This window comes from Drosophila erecta, unplaced genomic scaffold (assembly GCF_003286155.1).
Source record: "Drosophila erecta strain 14021-0224.00,06,07 unplaced genomic scaffold, DereRS2 tig00000393-arrow-arrow-pilon, whole genome shotgun sequence".
Classification (NCBI taxonomy): domain Eukaryota; kingdom Metazoa; phylum Arthropoda; class Insecta; order Diptera; family Drosophilidae; genus Drosophila; species Drosophila erecta.
The window spans coordinates 301,924-304,308 of NW_020825238.1; the positions used below are offsets into that span (position 1 = coordinate 301,924).

The 2,385-nt window shown below is 41.1% G+C and overlaps 1 protein-coding gene across 1 annotated transcript; it reads right to left on the reverse strand.

The window, feature by feature from the left end:
• Positions 1 to 390: 390 nt before the first annotated feature.
• Positions 391 to 2,155, reverse strand: LOC6549206 (kelch-like protein 10; the record flags this gene model as incomplete). The annotated part of the gene is made up of 2 exons (XM_026983582.1): positions 391 to 1,967; positions 2,033 to 2,155. Coding segments are annotated over 2 exons (1,422 nt in total), but the record flags the coding sequence as incomplete, so codon positions are not given.
• Positions 2,156 to 2,385: the final 230 nt, after the last annotated feature.

Consider the following 2,385-nt stretch of genomic DNA (forward strand, 5'->3'; position numbering starts at 1 on the left):
GCCCCAATCCGCGCAAAACTTTAACGCCCACACTTTTAAAATAATTTTAAGTTTTTTTTATTTTATTAATTTTTTCCACCCATATTCCAGAAAATGTTGAAATTTCTCGTTGGAACTTCCACTAGCTGAGTAACGGGTATCTGATAGTCGGGGAACTCGACTATAGCATTCTCTCTTGTTCCTTTTTGTTTTGTACGGACCATTTTTGTTTCGCTGTCAGATAAATAAAAGCACTGACCTATTTGCCAATAAGTAAGAAGGTAAACGTTCAAGACAAAGAAAAAATAAAATGTTTAGTTGTGTATTCTGGATTCCTGCAAATTGGTAAAGCACTACCAATATATATAAGATATATTCTCAATTTATGATATATATTTAGATATATAATATTTTATTTATTGCATTCAATTTTGATGTAAGCTAGATCTATTGGGCTATCTAATTTCTTGTTAATTTAATTTTTAATTAAAAATGCCGAGTTTTATAGTCTTAATTTGGTATATTGACAATTGTCCCTTGTGTTTTTCTTTGTGTAAAAGTTTCCAAAAATTAGTTTAACGGACGTGGGCTAAGATTGAAGAAATCTTGCCACACGCTAACGCTTTATCTGCACTCTTTTTAAGAGAATGTATTTTTTTGGTATCCGAGCAATATGTCGATGCCAATTGCTAAGTACGACGACGAATTTCATGGTGCGAGCCATGGCGTTGGTTTCGCAGTTGCACATGAATGCGTCTATTGTTTTCCAGACCGCGATCCTCCATTACTCTATTAAGTTGAGCAGGGGACACCAATTGAGGTTGAACTGTTGCCGTTTCAGCACCGTTTGGCAACCCTACGGAGGGTGGTATAATCCGGCTTAGGTGTGCTGTATGCTGTTGCTCATCAGCTTCGTCTTCTTCATCAGGACTTTCGTAGTCATCCATAACTGTATCATTTCTTTCCACTAACATCTGCGATTCATTGCCATGTCCTATGTTCTCCCGAGCCATGGCGGTTGCCATAAGACGCTGACGCCGCTCTTCCATTAGACGATCCCGCTCTTTGTGTATGTAGTCTCGCTTGTTTGGGAGCCCAGCTATGTTATTGGCAGACAAGGCGGAGCGAACAATATTCATATCTGTGGCTTCCATCCATTCGTCTGTTTCAGCTACATAGCATTCCGTATGAGAGATCGTGGAGACGCCGTTAAAGCCGCCGATAGCAAAGATCATATCGTCTATAATCTCAAGCCCAAAGTTGCTGCGCGAGTGGTTCATTTCATGGATGAAGTGCCAAGTCTGAGTGACCGGATCAAAGCGTTCTCCGGTAGAAAGACGCGCTGTACCATTAAAGCCGCCGATAACGTAAAGCTGGTTCCTAAAAGCCACGCAGCTCACTCCAGACCGACGATGATTCATGTTAGGTATTCTAGTCCAAGTGTTGGTTACGGGATCATAATACTCGGCGCTATCTAGGCATTCCTGGCCGTTGAATCCCCCTGTGGCATAGATGCGTTCTTGCAAAGTGCAGGCGCTGGCATCAGAACGTTGCATGTTCATTGGCGGGATAACGGACCATTGGTTGGTCCTTGGATTATACCGCTCCACGGTGTTCAAGCGGTTATGGCCGTCGTAGCCGCCGATAGCATATATCATGCCATTTAGTTCTGTTACACTTACGTAGCAGCGCCTGCAATGCATTGGCGCGATTTCGTTCCATTTTTTTTTTACAGCATCAAAAACGCGGCATGTGTTGAAATACTCTACGCCATCATATCCGCCAATCGAAAATATTTTGAAACCCAGCACTGCGGTTCCATGATACGCGCGCGGACCAGCAGGATCCTCTGCATTAATGGTTACCCATCTATCGGCTCTTGTGTCATAAGTCTCGATGCATCCTTTTGAGGTACCACCGCTCCAGCCGCCAATCGCAAAGATGACTTCGTGAGGTAGCCTTGGCATTGCCAATGGTGGCGTGGTAAGCTTGGATTAAAATAAAAAAATTAGTGTCATATACATATGTAGGAAGAGAGAATAATTAACATTACCTCGTCAGCCTGAGGATTCAAAAAGTCCAGATCGTACATAAATTTAAAGGTGTCAACAATCAGCGGCTTAGCGGCTTCACATTGCAAGACGTACGGGTGTTCCTTAACCTCTTCCATGAAGCACTATAAATTGATAACAAATATGATATATTCTGAATTAGGAAAAAAAATTAAGAAATACTAAAGTCGAGTGTTTTGACATTTGGTTATGAATAGTTTCTAAACACATGAAAGGATGAGTTACTTTACTATCTCAGGTAGTAGGAGGGTGAGGGAGAAACTTAAAAAAAATGTTTTAGCATTTCTATTGAAATTGGCAAGGAAAATGTTAAAATCAAAAAATCTTCAAAAGC